Genomic DNA, 15,312 nt, shown 5'->3' on the forward strand with positions numbered 1-15,312 from the left:
ACAGTGCTACTTCCACTTTTCTGGTGGTAATTGGAGACGGGTCTTACGGACTTCCCTGCCTGGGCTGGCAGGAAAGAACCACCATCCTCAGATCTCAGCCACGAGTAGCCAAGAATATAGGCATGAGCCACTAGCACCTGACTTTTTTTTTTTAAACTGTTCACTGTTGCTTTTTAAATATTTTTATTTTCTTTATGTAGTTGTACAAAGGATTTACCATTTAACAAAAGAGTTTATGAATACAATGTCTCTTTACCAATGTAACCCCTTTTAACATTCTTTTTTTTGTTGTTTTTTTTGTTTTTTGTCGGTCATGGGGCCTGAACTCTGGGCCTGGGTGCTGTCCCTTAGCTCTTCAACTCAAGGCTAGCACTCTACCACTTGAGCTACAGTACCACTTCCAACTTTTTCTGCTTATGTGGTGCTGAGGAATCGAACCCAGGGCCTCATGCATACAAGGCAAGCACTCTACCACTGAGCTACCTTCCCAGCCCACCCTTTTAACATTCTTACCCACCTCTTTTCTCACTTTTCTTAGTTTTTAGTTTATGTATTGAATTTTCTTAGTTTTTAGTTTATGTATTGAATTTTTGCCATTTGACAAAGAAATTTATGTATATAATGCATCTTGATTCCGGTGTCATTTTTTTGGTTCTTTTCCATGCTTAGGAAAACTTACACTAAAAGTAGCAGTATAAGAAATCTAACACAGACTTTGAGGAGACTTTGGGAATCAACGACATATTTTGAGTCAAAACTTACTGCATATTTGCTTGCTGGAGCAAGTTATAACATGGTGATCAAGCCAGACACCATGTTTGCTTTCTTGGAATTTATTCAGGTGGCCAGCATTGTCAGGCTGCATGGCTATTGCCATTAAGAAAACCATAGAGTCCTTACACTGGCCTCAGTAGTATCCTTAGATTGCTAACAAGTTTTCCTACAACTCTAGTGTGATTGATTCTATTTTTCATGTCCCTACATAGGAAAATAATGGCTAGATTGTGACCACATAATTTAGGAACATTAGAAAAGTAAGTGATTGGCATCGTGGTCAAAGGAAGTTCCCTTGAAAATTAACTGACACAGATTAGCTCCATTCCCTCACCATTAGTACAATGTGTCTTATTTTTCTTATTGTCCTACATAGAAACAAAAGTATGGGACCTTAAGTCTATAAAAAGAATATAATTGCATAAATTATTTAAACAACATAATTGTATAAATACCATTTGGTTAAAACTTGTCAAAATATCTGATAAAAATTATTTTGACAGAATTTAAGAAGCAATTATCTATAGTACTCAACATAAATGTTTTTCAGATTTCATCATGATTACTGTAGGATCTGCTGAAATTGTCACTTGGTAAGGTCACATGTTAAGAGACTAATGACTGACAAGTAGAATGCAGGCCCAGTAGTAGACAGTGGTGGTATTTTGGGGTTTTGTTGTTTCATTTTGATGCATGGTTCAGAACTTCCTACCCATGATTGGAAAAAAAACCACAATTGTTTGTAGAAGTCTAAAAATGCTCTGATGTATTTTCTTATCCCTGGGCACAGGTATATGACCTTGTTCAATACATAAAAACACAAAGAAAGAGCTGAAATAAGCTGGGCACCAGTGGTTTATGCCTGTTATCCTAGCAACTCATGAGGCTGAGATCTGAGGATAGCTGTTCAAAGCCAGCAGGGGAAGAATGTCTGTGAGACTCTTATTTCCAATTAACCACCAGAAAACCAGAAGTGGCACTGTGGCTCAAAGTGGTAGAGCAATAGCCTTGAGCTGAAGAGCACAAGGAGAGAGTTCAAAGCCCTACGACCAATAACAACAAAAAAAGAGCTGAAATTGACAAAATAGACATAATGAATTTATTCTTTTAATTACAACAATTGTATGTCCATAATATTAGTACAATACAAAGAACAGAAATAATTTCTATTCCATTCATATAATAGTACTTTGATAGGTATAAACAGAAAATATTAGTCAGGAGCACTAGTTTCACTTTACTGGTAAAATGTGCTTATTTTTAGCGTATTTTGCTATCATGAAGTTGATCTATACCATCTTTCTTATTTATAATAGATTCATATAAATTTTTTAAAAGATGAGTCTTAATGGAGGGAATTATTTTTGTCAGAAGTATACCTCAGCATAGCTATGTTACACCAAGAAAGTAATTTTCCCTTTATAGGCCTGTGATTGCTTATCCAAAAATTTAGGAGACTGGAGGTGTTGAGATGGGCATTGGGACAGAAAAAAAATTATAAGAATGAATGAGAGGGAGTCTTGTATACATCAACAGAGTTGCAAGCAGACATCGTCAATGGCTGCTAATGCTCAGGGCCAGGCAGCAAAGCCTGGTACATGCTGTAACAAAACACATCCTGGGGTGGGGGGGAGGGAGGGGAGGGGGGACTCTATGAGATGATCTCTAAATTTGTACAGCTCATTTATCAATTTATACATTGTGATATAGGCTATACACTCTGGTCCATTAATATTAAGCTTGACCATGGGACCTGCTAATAGCAAAAGTTACAAATATATCTTTTGAGAGCAAACTGCCATCTGCCATCTCCTTCTCCCTCTGCCATAAAAACTACAAAGTCACAGAAAGGAGGGATAAAGATGACAATAAAAAGTACCACAGCCAAGAAAAGCTGATACCCATCAACAGGGAAACATGTCTTAGTTTTAAAGCAGAATCTAATGAAAACTGGGTGAATATAAGAATTTTCTAATAATTAGGTATCAATATACAGTTAAACTTTAAAACACAAAAATTACAACTTAGTAAAAAACATAAAAGACATAATGAAAATAAAAAGCAACTTTAGAAAGTAAAAACAAAAACAGGCACTGGTAGTTCATAGTAGGAATCCTATCTACTCAGAAAGTTGAGATCTGAAGTTCCTGGTTCGAGGCCAGCTCAAGCAAACAAAGCTGAGAGATTGTTATCCCTAATCAACCAGCAAAAAGCCAGAAGTGTATGATTCAAGTGATGGTGCAAGCCTTGAGGGAAAAAGCCAAGCAAGACTGCAAGACCCTGTGTTCAAGCCCCTATATCGGCATATAAAAAGAGCAAAAACAAAAACAGCATCTCTAGTAAAAGTAACTGTCTTAAACATTTAAACATGTATATAGAATTTTTGTGTGTGTGTGATTCCGGCTTGAATCCTTCAATGACTATTCCAAGTAAGATTCAATATTTTTTAAAGACTGTTCTTCAGCATCAAGATATTCCAAAATAATATTTCCACCATTATATAAAGGACAATCCTCTTTAGTAATCCACATTTCCAATGTATCATCCAAGGGTAAGGCTTCTCCTGAAGTACTGTGACATAATCTTAATTTCTGTTGAGAGAGAAATATATCATACCATAATAAACACGCTTACTTAAGAGTGTCCTAAAACTTTGAGGGAAAAATATTATAACTTGATGTTACCTTAGCTGTTAACTTGTTATTGTCATTTTTAAGATTGGCTAAGGAAGCTGCAGAGTCTACAACCTTCCCTACACTCCACCGGTGGCAAAAGAACATGGGTTTGCTCTTCTCTTTCCTCCCCTTTGGTAAGAAAACTTGAAAGTAAACTCTTTCTGTCTGCAAAAAAGAAAGTTAAAACACTGATTTATATATATGCTGTTAGATATTTGTTTGGTAATATCTCTTCCTCTATTCTTCAAGACATTAATGATGCATCTTTTATTGGGAAGACCACTTTTACAAGCCCAATATCCACCTAAATGGGCATAAAACCCAAGCCCTGGGGAAGGTGATCTGTACAAAGACTGGAATGTGACCAGTCAGGCCAATCAGGGTCTTTTGCTAAGATTTTATGGTCAGAAAGTGAGTAGCTAGGATTATAGGCCTGAGCCAACAGGTGCTTAGCTGATAGCAGAAATTTGGGGATCAAAGAAACTAGTGTTGCTTTCAGATCAGTTCCCACCACAATTAAAAAAAAATGGATACAACCAAGGCATCTTTCTGCATTGTCAAGTGATCACAATTATTTTAGACTCAACATTAATTTCTGTCTCAGAAGAGAGACTAAGGAGGTCAGTGAAGTGTGTTACTGTAAATAACCAGTACATAGGCACAAAAGAAAGAAAAAAAGGGAAGGAAGGAAGGAAGGAAGGAAGGTGAGAAAAGAAGTCACCATGACTAATGAGAGAGAGAGACAGAAAAAGAGAGAAAGTGAGAGAACAAAATTGGAAAAACCCACTCTGGGCCAATTCTATCAGCCCTTGTTCAAAAAACAAAGTAGTAAGGGTATAAATATAAAAAGAGAAATTTAGAAAGATATAGTATTATCTTTAAAAATGATAAATGTATCTGAGGATCAAAAATGAAAATACAGGGGAATCATGACTCTGAGACCAGCTTGGACTACAGAAGTTCTCTCTCAAAAAAGAATATAAGGTTATCTGGTGCCAGAAAAGGATTCCATAGATCGGACCATGGGTGAGTGGGAACTAACATCATTAGCACAGAGGGAAGGGGACACTTTCTCAACAGACTCACTGCTTATAAAGAGAAGCTCTAGGAAAGGCGATTAAAGAAGTGGCTACTGAATGGTGACTTAGGTCCATGTAAGTTAATTTTCAAGAAAGCAGAAAAGCATAGATAGAATCCTGAGAGTGAACTAAGCCAAGGCTCTTCAGCTTAGTAAATGCATCTATCATAATCTGAAAAATCTCTGTAGAGCAGAAGCACAAACTTTAAACCTCAAGTTTTAATTTGAAGTAGATGCTCTGGGTGAGTGGGCCAGGGGGAAAAACATAAAATAGGTAGAAAAGAACTGATGTGCAAGGAGAGGGATAGAAAGATAGAATGTCCTATCCAATAATTATATTATTAGAAAAGGAACATTTAACAAGCTGGGCACCAGTGCCTCATGCCTGGAATCCTAGCACCCCAAGAGGCTGAGATCTGAGGATGATGGTTCAAAGACAGCCTGGGCAGGAAAGTTCTTGAGATTCTTATCTCCAATAAACTACTCAGAAAAAGCTGGAAGTGGCACTGTGGCTAGAGTATTAGCCTTGAGCAAAAAAATCTTAGGGACAGAGCCTAGGCCCAGAGTTCAAGTCCCAGTACTGCAAAAAAAAAGTGACTGTACAAATCCATTTGGTATTAATATATGACTTAAAAAAACAACTGGGAGGTGAAACAGAATAGGATATTTTAAAATCAAGTCCATATATAATATTTTGATATTTCAATTCAGTTGAGCAATTCAACTGAGCAATGATGATTTATTTAACCATCAGTGATAGAAAAAACTAAGATTAGTCCAGTTCAAATATAAAAATAAAAATCCAAGGACTAGAGGCATGGCTCAGTGGTAAAGTACCTTCCTAGAAGCCCTGAGTTCAAACTCTAGTTCTGAAGAAAAAAACCCATCAACTTTGCTGGGTACTGGTTACTCAAGTCTATAATCCTAGCCAGTTATGAGATTGAGATATGGAGGATGTTGACTTAAAGCCACCCTAGGCAGAAAAGTCCCTAATATTCTATCTCCAAAATAACCATCAAAAAGCTGAGTTGGGGGTGTGGCTCAAGTGCTAAAGTGCAGTTAGTGAGCTGAGCAAGCTCACTAACTGAATTCAAACCCTAACAGAGGGGGGAAAATCCTGATAGATTAATGAAAACTGAAAAAGTTTTAAAAATTCTGGTGAAAACCAAAATAGGAATTAAATGATTTTAGAAAAATTGAGAACATTGATAGGTCAATGAGAAACGTAAGCAAAATCAATACATTTGATAACTTTTGATCAATTTTAAAGGACGTTTCTAAAGCAGATTGATTATAAAGGCTTACTACCTGTTGTAGTCTGTTTCTATAAGTTGACCATGCAAATAAAAAGATAACTCAAATGATATCAAAAGATATGCATGGTTTAATCTTAATTGACAACTTGATCAGAGTGAGAGACTCCTCCAGGATTAGGAAAGCTCTTTATCTGGATCTGTCTGTCATCTCCAGAGATGACTGGTATGTGGGACAGACAGTAACTGAAATCCTCTACTATGGTCCTTCCCACTCCACCCCTGCTTCTCAGTTGCCATGAGAGAAGCTTTCTCTGAAACACAGTTGCACCACCATCATGCTATACTTACAACATAGAAGAGAATTAAATGACATTAAAAAAAATATAGAACCACAAAATAAGTAAAACGAAGTAAATAAGTAACAGTCCAGCTACATACATCATAGAATATGATCCAGCTTTTGAAGAACATGATGAAAACTGGGCACAGTAGCACAACTGTGTAATCCTCCCTTATGGGAAGCTGAGTAGGAGGATCACGAGTTTGAGGAAGCCTGCATTATATACAAGACCTATATACATACACACACGTATATACACAGACATGAATATGTGCATGCATTTTATGTGTGCATGTGTATATATACCTATTACCTAGGAATGTGAATATATATGCATGTACACATACAAATGCATATCCCCAACAAATCTATTTGCATAACACAGACAAGCAATTATGATAAGGGGAATAGGTTTTATTTATAGACTTGTACAGTGTTTCATACACTCTCAAGCATATTCAGAAAATGGTCTTTAAAGTAGAACTGCTTGGTTTTCCCCTTACCAGCTATGCTGCTATGAAGTTACTCAGTTTTTTGTGCCTCAGTTTTCTCATCTGCAACAGTACAGACCTCAGTCTGTTGCAAGGATGAAATGCATTAGAGGGCTGCTAGAACGTAGGTGCTATAAAAATTAATAATGCAAACAACATTAGATGCTTTAAGGTTAAGTGTTCTTGACTTGTTCAGTGCTAACATCTTTTGGGGGGGGGGCATTGTTGGGAACTGAACCCAGGGCCTCAAGTGGTAGGCAAATACTCTACCATTGAGTTATACAACCAGTCTAGTTGGACATTTTTGGACCAGAAAACTCTGATGCCAGCACTGTCCTCCACTTTGTATGATGTTTAGAGTATCCTTGACCTCTATGCATTAGATCTCAGTAGCACTCCAGCCCCAGCTGTAACAATCACCTGCAGTTGAGAATCACTGCTGGAGAGGGAAATGGGTGTGGTACATATGAAGGTATGTTTGGAGGTGTTTTATTTGTTGTTGGGGTGGTGATTATGGGGCTTGAACTCAGAGCCTGGGCACTGTCCCTGAGCTCTTTTGCGCCAGGCTAGCACTCTACCACTTTGAGCCATAGCTCAACTTCCGGTTTTTGATGTTTAACTGGAGATAAGAGCCTTCCCCTGGTTGGCTTCAAACCTCAATTCTCAGATCTCAGCCTTCTGAGTAGCTAGGATTATAGGCGTAAACCACCAGAGCCTGGCACTGGAGATTTTTGTTTTCTAATGCAGCTTTTAAAACTATATTGAAGCCTTGGCAATTATAAAAACAGCTAATGAAATTTTAAAAAGGGAAATATTAAGGATAATTACTAAAATAAGAAAACTATAATCAATGTTATCTAAATCAGTAGGATGAAAAGAAATAACAAAATTCAAATGAAAAAGATGATAGGAAAGAGAGAAGCAAAAGAATAACAAGTAGAAAAGGAAAGAGCAATTGAATAAACTAGATAAAAAGTACTGGCATGGAAAAATGCCAAGATAGGGAAAAAGGTATGATAGAGGATATATGTAATCACTATCATCTGTGTAAAGTAAAAAAAAAAAAAAGCACCACAAAAGTTTGTTATTCGTGAAGACCATATACCACGTGTTGCTAGGAATGATACATACCAAGTTTGTGTTAACTGTTATTTGATGAGATGGAGGAAGAATCAACCATGGAAATTATTTTGTTTTTCAAAATGTCTCAGACCAACCTGTGGCAATGACTTATCCCCATCAGCATGCATCTTTAATTTCATCAATGCAACCTTTGCGGCTGTCTCACTATTTTTGGCACCCTTCCGTCGTTTATTTGCTATCTCTCCTGTCTTGGAATCTAAGAAATAAGTATAAGCATGTAAGCACTTATACATTACATTATATTATAAAACATTTATAGAATAAAGTCCTGGAACATTACACACACTAGAGATGTACATAAACCACATTGATTTTTGTAAGTATCATGTTCACAGACTAATGGAAAAATGTAATTGAGGTTGATCTAAGCAATCTCCACATTAAAAATTCACTGTTATGTGCCCCTTACAACTTAAGCCTATTTAATCTAAAGTGGCTACTAATGTTTCTGCAAGAAAAACTTCAGGATTTAGTTAGGAAGATTTTAATGAAGGCACTTTCCTTAATAGAGAATAACTGGCAGAAAGACTAATCTAAGTCACAGATAATATTGTTGTCTGGTAACTCTTATCAGTCGTAGTATTCATAGTATAGCTGAATAGGCTTATTACACTTCGTTCATTCTTTTTTGTTTATTTCTTTTTATTAAGTAGTTGTACAAAGGGGTTTCAACTTCACAAGGCAGGTTATGAGTACACTGTATCTTGATCAATGTCACCCTTACATATTCCTCTCTCCTATTTCCCCATACCATCCATGTCCTCAAATTAAATGGTATCATTTGTGAAAAATATACATAGAATAATGAATGTATTTGTTCACCCTTCCTCTCTCCATTTGTGTATCACCCTGTTATCACCCTCCCCCCAACATATATAATGTTTACAGAAAACAGTCCAATCTATCAGTCTTATCACAGCAAACGAAACCATCTGGTTGGATACTTCCATGTATTTCTAAGTTTTCATAGCTAAGATAGGCCTTATGAGGAATACCACAACAATGAATTTAAAATGCAAGCTACTGTCACTGAGTATGTTAATGACACCTATAATTGGTAAACAGATATAAGAGGCAAGGGCCCTGGAATTAACAGAATATACAGCAATAAGATAACAAAAGACGTTTTCTGGTGGCTTACCAATAATGTCCTTAACAAGTTTCTGAGTGGCAGCCATACGAGGCTTTGCGATTTCCAGTTTTTCACACTCATGATCTGACTGATGACGATGTCTACAACCAACAGGAAAGTGACAATAAAATTCATGCGTTTGTACACAATTCAAATAGAGATACAAAGCTGAATGGTCTAAGAGATAACCTTAAGCAAAAATTCTTCTCACAGAATGGACATATGACTGCCACAAGCTCCTTCTCAGTACAGTCCTTGTAGGAACACGGGTAAGATTTATGTGTATTTGTCTGAACTCTCTCATTGATTATAGTTACCTGAAAATGTAAAAAGGAGGAATATGCTATTATATTCATATTTAAAGCAAATATACTAATCCATTTAGGAAGCTACCATTCCTTTCACATTTGTTTGAACTTACTAGATCAAGTTATAAACTCTTATAAAAAATTATAGAGGTGGGGGCCAGACTTAAGTAGTAGAGTACCATCTGTGAGCAAGGAAACCAAATGGGCTCAAGGTCCTGAGTTCAAGCCCTATTACTAGAAGGAAAAAAATTATAATGCTTGTGGGAATTATTCTGCTGACTGTTCTACATTTTTATAATCTTCCTAATATGCTATATTGATCTTCTAAATTAAAACAACTACTTATTATATATATGTATGTGTGTATGTATGTGTGTGTATATATATGTATATATATACACATATATACATATATATTTATATATATGGATATATATATATATATCCCATATATATATATATATATATATATATATATCCCAGGTTGGTCTCAAACTCACAAAACTCCTGCCTCAGCCTCCTGAGTGTTGGGATTACAGCCATAAACCATCAGCCAGGTTTATTCTTTGCTTTAAAAACTTTTTTTTTAGCCGGGTGCCAGTGGCTCGTGCCTGTAATCCTAGCTACTCAGGAGGCTGAGATCTGAGGATCACAGTTCAAAGCCAGCCCATGCAGGAAAGACCATGAGACTTCTCCCTCCAATAAACCACTAGAAAGTGGTGCTGTGGATCAAGTAGTAGAGTGCTTGCCTTGAGCTGAAGAGCTGAGGGACAGCGCCTAAGCCCAGAGTTCAAGCCCTGCGACCGACCAAAAAAACTAAACAACAAAAAAAACAACAACTTTTTTTTTTTAATGAAACTAGGGATTGAAACCAGGGCCTAGTGTATGTTAAGCAATTAGTCCACAACTTGAGCCATTTTCTCAGCCCTTTTGTGCATGTGTATTTGTAAACAGATAGCTTAATGCTATTAGTGGACCTCCTAAAGAGAAATGCTAAGGAATAAGAATTCTGAGGATAGAGCAGGGTATCAGTGTAATCCTAGCTATTCAGGAGACTGAGGTCTGAGAATTGAGGTTCTAAGCCAATCTGGGCAGAAAAGTCCTTGAGACTCTTATCTCTAATTAACCACTAAAAAGATGGAAGTGGAGTTCAAGTTACAGAGCTCTAGCATTGAGCAAGAAAGCTCAGGGACAGCAGCCACAGCCTAATTCAAACCTAAGGATAAAATCTGTAAATACTAAAGTAGACAATTTTTTCTTTAAAATAGAAATAAATAATGTAAGCAAACCAAAAGCCTCTTTGTACAATTAGTTTAGGGTGCCAACATTTTTTTTTTTTTGGTCGGTCATGGGGCTTGAACTCAAGGCTTGGGTGCCATCCCTGAGCTCTTATGCTCAGGACTAGCACTCTATCACTTAGAGCCACAGCCCCACCTCCTCTGGTGCACTGACTAGTTTTATTTCTAATCAAATTCTGAATCAAATTACATGAACACAAACATTTTATCAGATAAGAAAAAATAAACATACCTCAGGACAACCATGAGAGTCCTTGCTTCTGTGTTCAAGGCTTGAATAATTTTTAAAAAAGTGTTTATTTAAATGCAATTAAACAAAGCACTTAAAGATAAGCTGAACAATTTGAGCTTTTTAATGACTGGCATCCTCAAGAAACATTACACTCACACTACTGTTTATGCAAGAATGAGCTAAAAGGCCAGATATGTTAAAGATGGAGTATGCACATCTTCAGAATTGAAACACAAATATTCAACTTCAGTATGAGTAAAAGCAATTCACCACTCTTAATTACCTCTGCTTTGAGTCATTTCAAGTGTATAAAAGTACAAATAAGTCTTTCAATCCCCATTATTCTTTAAAGAATCAATAAAATTATCAGTAGTAAAACATCAAGGAGTGTTTCAATCTTAAGTGATTTTAAAAATACATTACTTTTATTTACTTCTAATGTATCTTCCTCAATTATATTCTGAAAGATATTTTTTCTGTGTCTAGTTTAATAAGTGAAATGCTAAATGTAAAGAAAATAAGTTTCTCCAAATGCTTTGTTAGGGTCCAGATTTTACTTTGCATGGTGTTCAAATCCTCTTAACATATATGTTGGGCTCTTTTCATTTACTGATGCTAAACAATAGTAATCATAGCCTGATTCTTTTACCATATTTTTACATTGTAAATATTTTCTCCTTGTAATAAAGGACACATACATGTATGTGATAGTCACATATATGTATGATCAGAACCTATGACAAGTCACTTTGCCTTTTTCTTGATTACTTTATTGAATAGTAAATGTCCATGGCTAAATTAGAATTACTCCAAATCACTATTCTTTTCAGAAATTAACCCTGTATTACAAACACCAGAAGTAATTTCAAATCCTGTATAAAAAACAACTTACCAGAAGATTCCTGAACAACCATCACAAACGAATGGAAGAAAATCTAAAATCAGGGGAAAATGTGGTAGGTACTGGTCAGTATGTGATTTTTTTCATTTAGTTATTTTAAGCAAAATAAAACAGAAGAAAACAAAGAACACCTTAAAAGTTCTGGGTCACATAAACAGGACAACACTTTCTGACTAATATTTCAATGTAAGAAGTCAACATGTATATTTTTTGGTCACGTCAGTAATTGGCAAAACGTAGCTGAATGAACAAGATGTTACTTGTAGTAGCTTTGTTAAATTAGAAAAAGATTTTGGTATTACTTTCCTTTTTCTGTTTTGCTTCTAAGATTTATTAATTGTTATTTTCTAGAATATACACTGCAAAAATTCTGCATTTGGAGTGAAAAACCTGGGTTTTAATTCTGATTCCACTGCTTGATAATGTTAAATATGGTACTTAATAATGAAACTCCAGTGATCATTCTCTGAAGGTTGTCATGAAGAATATAATTCCAAAATGAAAGAAAACAGCTTTCCAAAACAAAACAGAACAGCTAATCAAGCAGCCCCTCAAGTCAGAATTAACTTGTATTTATAATCCTAATAGCATATCTGAGAAAACTTGTGAAATTAAATACTAGAAACTAAGTACTAGAAAATGTTTTAGGCAACCTATTCTTTAAAAGAAAATAATAATAAAGCATTTTATAATTGCCTCCTACAGGGTGGGTATTTTAATCCAAAATAAAAGCAAGAGTTGGTAAGCAACCAAAAGAGACTGCTATATAATTACATTGGTAGAAACATATGGTGAACTGTCACTGCTGTTATTATGAGCTTCCTTTTCATACCAAGTAATTAAAGATACAAGTGTCAGTACATGAAAGAAACAGAAGCATGCAACATTCAGCAAACTTTTATGTATTTTCAATATGGAAAAATCATACATATATGCCATTTTGAGATTTCTGGTACAAAATTAAATACTAGATGCAAGCCAGGAGGGCCCAAGAAGAAGAATTAAAATAACTTGATACCCCCTCTTAAGTTACTCTAAATTTTAGCCCTTTTGCAGTCTTAGATAGGCCCTGTCTCATCTCAACTAATGACACTAAAGATGTGTGAAGTTGGAAAGGACAATGAATTATATCACAGACAGAGGCTAGATGGTATTTTTAGACTCACTAGAGAAATCAGACACACCAGATGCAGCACAGTCAAAACTGGGATGGCTAAAATTCCATAAGAAAGGACTACAGAACCATGTCCTGGTGGCTTACACCTGTAATCCTAACTATTTAAAAGGCTGAGCTCTGAGGATTGTGGTTCCAAGTCAGCCCAGGAAGAAAAGTCCATGATACTTGTAACTCCAATAAACCACTCGGAAAAAGCTGGAAGTGGCCCTGTGGCCCAAATGGTAGAGTGCTGAGTGCTAGCCTTGAGCATAAGCAGTTCAGGGGCAGTGCCCAGACCCTGAGTTCAAGCCCTAATCCCCCCCATCTCTGTCTGTCTGTCTGTCTGTCTGTCTGTCTGTCTCTCTCTCTCTCTCTCTCACACACACACACACACACACAAACTAAGAAATAAGAGGCAGAAAACAAGTTCTTGCCTGCTAAGTGGCTGGTTTTAAAGCCAATGATGGAAGTTACAAATTCAGAGTGCTGTAAGTAACAAGAACCTAACAGGGATAGTGTCACCACAGCAGGTTATCATTAATAAATTGTGGCACTTACGTTAAATCTGAGGGCTACCCGGGACTCTCAACAGAGCCATTCAGAAACTTGCTACCAAGAACAGAAACTGCAGGGGGAGTCTGTCAACCTATGTGCATACATATCTGGAGTACCAAAGTCTGAGCTGCCCATGTCCGCTAATGCTTCAACAATTCCTGGTTCCAGGAGTGTGAGGGGCATCCTGAAGCCCCTGACACACTGCCAGTGCGTTATCTGTGTCCACCTGTCCAACAGAGACCATCACCGTATTAACACTTAGTACTCTAAAAACTCTTCAGTGTTAGCACTAGCCCACATGTACCCAACACCAAATCAAGGCTCGGGAAACAGCAGCTCCACCGATAATTACGAATGAAAAAAAATGGCTAGGTGGGGAAGAAGATACTAATAATAATATCCTGGTAATAGGAGTAATTTTAGAATCAGTAGCCTTTTGGGAATCTGATATGAAAGCCTTCTCCCACACGCTCGCTCATCGCCGGAGGAGCCCGATCTCCCCAACTCCTTCACCTGTCGGATAAAGAAGGAGCAGGCCTGAGAACGCAGCTTGTCCGCGGTGTGCGCGGTGGCCCCGGCCAGCGTGGAGCTGCGGTCCCTGGAGGTCAGCCCCCTCGAGCCCCTGGCCCCGCCCTCGAGCCCTGGCCCCGCCCACAAGCCCTGGCCCCGCCCACAGCCCCTGGCCCCGCCCCCTCTCCCGCCAGTCACCCGGGTGGAGCGAGCGCGCGGGTGGTTCCCCGCAGGAGCCGCGGGGAGCCCGGCCGCGGCGTCTCCCGGAACGGCTCGGAGACTAAGGAGACCACGTGTGTTTTGTTTTTGCTCTTCCCCTTAATACTCAGGAGCAACCACCAAAAGCACGGACACCCCCGCTCCACAGACCGGCCCTCCCCAGCCACAGCCTTCATCATCTCTGACGTCACGGCCGAACCCCGAGGCTGGAGAAGGGGAGGATGAGGGGGGGGCGCGGGGGTGGGAACAGGGATCACCTCGCTGCCGGCAGTGCTCCACCTGACAGTGCTGCCCAATGTCCAACTCCGCCATCTTTCTGGCGCTGGAAAGGGCGGGGCGGAGCCCAAGGGGCGGGGCAAGCCTGCGCACGCAACTCGCGCCGGGGGGCGGAGCCTGCCGGCGGGGGCGTGGCCACGCCGGAAGCTGGGCGTAAGTGCTGGGGTTGCAGTTGCTGAGAACTATGTCTCATTTTCCAAAACCGAACGTCTCTCATCGGTTTCTTATGAATCCCCCTTCTCTCTCTTTCTCTCTTTCCCTCTTTCCCTCCCTCCCCCTCCCATCCCGCTCTCCTTCCCTCCCTCCTCTCCTCCGTTCTATGTCTTTGGAGCTTTTTATAAGTCAGAGACTGTAGCGCCAGGTGTTACTGGGATGCAGGGAAAGAGAGGCCTGGGTAACGCAGTTCCAGACTAATCCCAGACCACGGTGTCTCGATGGTAGTTAACGCCCTGGTGAGCTATGGAGGGTTCTTCAGCATGTAAGAAAAAGAAAATCCAAAGCCTCTTGGGGTCTCGGGTGTGTACCAAGCCCAGGGGGCCCCTCCGTTTAGGGAACACTGTCTGAAATTTAGTTTGCAGGGCTTCAGGGGTTGATGGGAGGCTGTGGTAGGCTAGAAGAGCCAGGCTTCCGGAATGTAGGGGATAAAGGAATGGAATTGTGACACCAGACACCACCCTAGAGTGGACAAGTGGCAATCAGCTATACTCATGACAGGAGCTGAAGAGGTATCCAACACCTATGTGCGTTTTGGGAGTCCTAAAACAGGATTTGTTGAGGAAGGAGGAAGGATGGGATTGAGAAGAAAGAATTATCTCAGGATGTGCTCTTGAACAAGTCCTTTGAAGATTTTCAAGAAAGAATTGACTTGGATATCTGGAGAAACTTTAGGTTTTGCAAGCTAAGATAGATATTCCGGACTCTTTAGCTCCCCCCGCTCAACTCCCATACTGGAGACTGAATTTAACCTT

The 15,312-nt window shown here is 38.7% G+C and overlaps 1 protein-coding gene across 2 annotated transcripts; it reads right to left on the reverse strand.

The window, feature by feature from the left end:
- Positions 1-1,894: 1,894 nt before the first annotated feature.
- Zfand1 (zinc finger AN1-type containing 1) lies at positions 1,895-14,396 on the reverse strand. 2 transcript variants are annotated; one of them, XM_069990985.1, is made up of 8 exons: positions 14,326-14,396; positions 11,620-11,662; positions 10,728-10,767; positions 9,079-9,206; positions 8,899-8,990; positions 7,832-7,953; positions 3,459-3,614; positions 1,895-3,365 (listed from the first exon to the last, which is right to left on the reverse strand). In XM_069990985.1, exons 1-8 carry the CDS (start codon positions 14,378-14,380, stop codon positions 3,195-3,197), a joined length of 807 nt encoding a protein of 268 aa, XP_069847086.1. In that variant the 5' UTR covers positions 14,381-14,396; the 3' UTR covers positions 1,895-3,194. The 2 variants fall into 2 exon arrangements, with proteins under 2 accessions (XP_069847086.1, XP_069847087.1); XM_069990986.1 differs by lacking the exon at positions 9,079-9,206.
- Positions 14,397-15,312: the final 916 nt, after the last annotated feature.

This window comes from Dipodomys merriami, unplaced genomic scaffold (assembly GCF_024711535.1).
Source record: "Dipodomys merriami isolate MVZ:Mamm:240054 unplaced genomic scaffold, mDipMer1.0.p SCAF_4, whole genome shotgun sequence".
Lineage (NCBI taxonomy): Eukaryota > Metazoa > Chordata > Mammalia > Rodentia > Heteromyidae > Dipodomys > Dipodomys merriami.